General features: G+C 43.2%; 1 protein-coding gene across 1 annotated transcript; it reads right to left on the bottom strand.

Annotated features, from left to right (window-relative positions):
- Positions 1–651: 651 nt before the first annotated feature.
- Positions 652–886, bottom strand: LACBIDRAFT_312529 (uncharacterized protein; the record flags this gene model as incomplete). The annotated part of the gene is made up of 2 exons (XM_001888207.1): positions 652–693; positions 752–886. The coding sequence occupies 2 exons, from the start codon at positions 884–886 to the stop codon at positions 652–654; spliced, it is 177 nt and encodes a 58-aa protein (XP_001888242.1).
- Between the last annotated feature and the right edge of the window lie 460 nt (positions 887–1346).

Consider the following 1346-nt stretch of genomic DNA (forward strand, 5'->3'; position numbering starts at 1 on the left):
TGCCGGGGTGGTTGTAGTTGTTCCGTGACGATGTTGTGTGTCATGCACCGTCAGCATCCTTGTTGCGTTGCAGTGGGTGCGCCATGGGTGTGTGCGTCAACTTTTGTGGGTGCTGGTCGTCGATTTTTGTGGGCGGTGGCCATTTGTGTGTTGTTTGTTGGGCGGTCGTTGTCGGTTTGGGCAGCCAGGGTTCTTTGCAGTGGTGGGTTGCGTGACCTGGTATGACGGCGATGTGGTGGTGAGGTGGAGTCGTTGGCGTTGACGGAGTGGTGGTGAAGTTGTGGGTTGAAGAGAAAAGGAACGTCACAGAGTCCCAACAGATGAACAACGTCACAGAGTCACACTCTGTGACGTTGTTCATTTGTAGACGTAGATGTTGAAGTTCAAGATCACGCTCTGATCACGCTCACTAAGATTCTGAGACTACAAAAGTTTGTAGTCTCAAAAAGCTGGTATTATAAAATTTTATAATGAAAAAATTGAACAGTACAAGCTTTTGTAATGAAAAAAGAGGAGACTACAATTTTTGTAGTCTCAAAAAGCTGGTACTACAAAACTTTGTAATGATAAAAGAAGATAATACAATTTTTTGTAGTTTTTGTAGTCCCAAACAGTGAACTACAAAATTTTGGTAGTCCCGAAAAGTAGACACTACAAATTTTTCTCTGTCCAAAGAGCAGACAGTTTAATACTCTGGGTTCATTCTTCAGGAAACAGTTGCGAGAAACTAATGACAAAAAGAATGACACACTGGTTTAACGTTGATGGTCAGAAGCCATTCCACGATGCGGATACAGGCAAGATGATCCCTAGAATGCTGAATACATTCATTGTACATTTCATTTGGGACAAGGGGATCACAGAGCTCGCACAACGAGAGTTTCATCACCCACCCGAGAACATGCAGATTGTCAATGGTGTCTAATGTATAATAGCCGCAGTCGATCCGTAATTTCAGTTCGGAAACTGAGTTGTCACCAGGAACACAAGAAGATTCCTTCCTGTGAACTTGGCATTGGTCATGGCGCCCAATTTATTGTGTTGTAGTTCGAAGCTAATCGAACCCGTTCCCGGCGGCGGCCTAGTAATCCTTAACAGTACCCCTCCTGCAATTTGAACCCTGGAAGCGGCAATTTTATGAAATACTTTCATGTAATATACATAACTGTGGGGACAGATTTCTCATTAGGTACAAATCTCTGTAATGAATACAAAGTTACTTAATAGACTACAAATTTAATCAGAAACAGTGCTACAGGAGCGTGAACTTGAACGTTTGAACGTCGATGTATACCGCAAGGTCACACGTTGTGACTTGTGATGTCACTTCTCCTTACTCACCATGC

This window comes from Laccaria bicolor, genomic scaffold, assembly GCF_000143565.1.
Source record: "Laccaria bicolor S238N-H82 LACBIscaffold_52 genomic scaffold, whole genome shotgun sequence".
NCBI classification, from domain to species: domain Eukaryota; kingdom Fungi; phylum Basidiomycota; class Agaricomycetes; order Agaricales; family Hydnangiaceae; genus Laccaria; species Laccaria bicolor.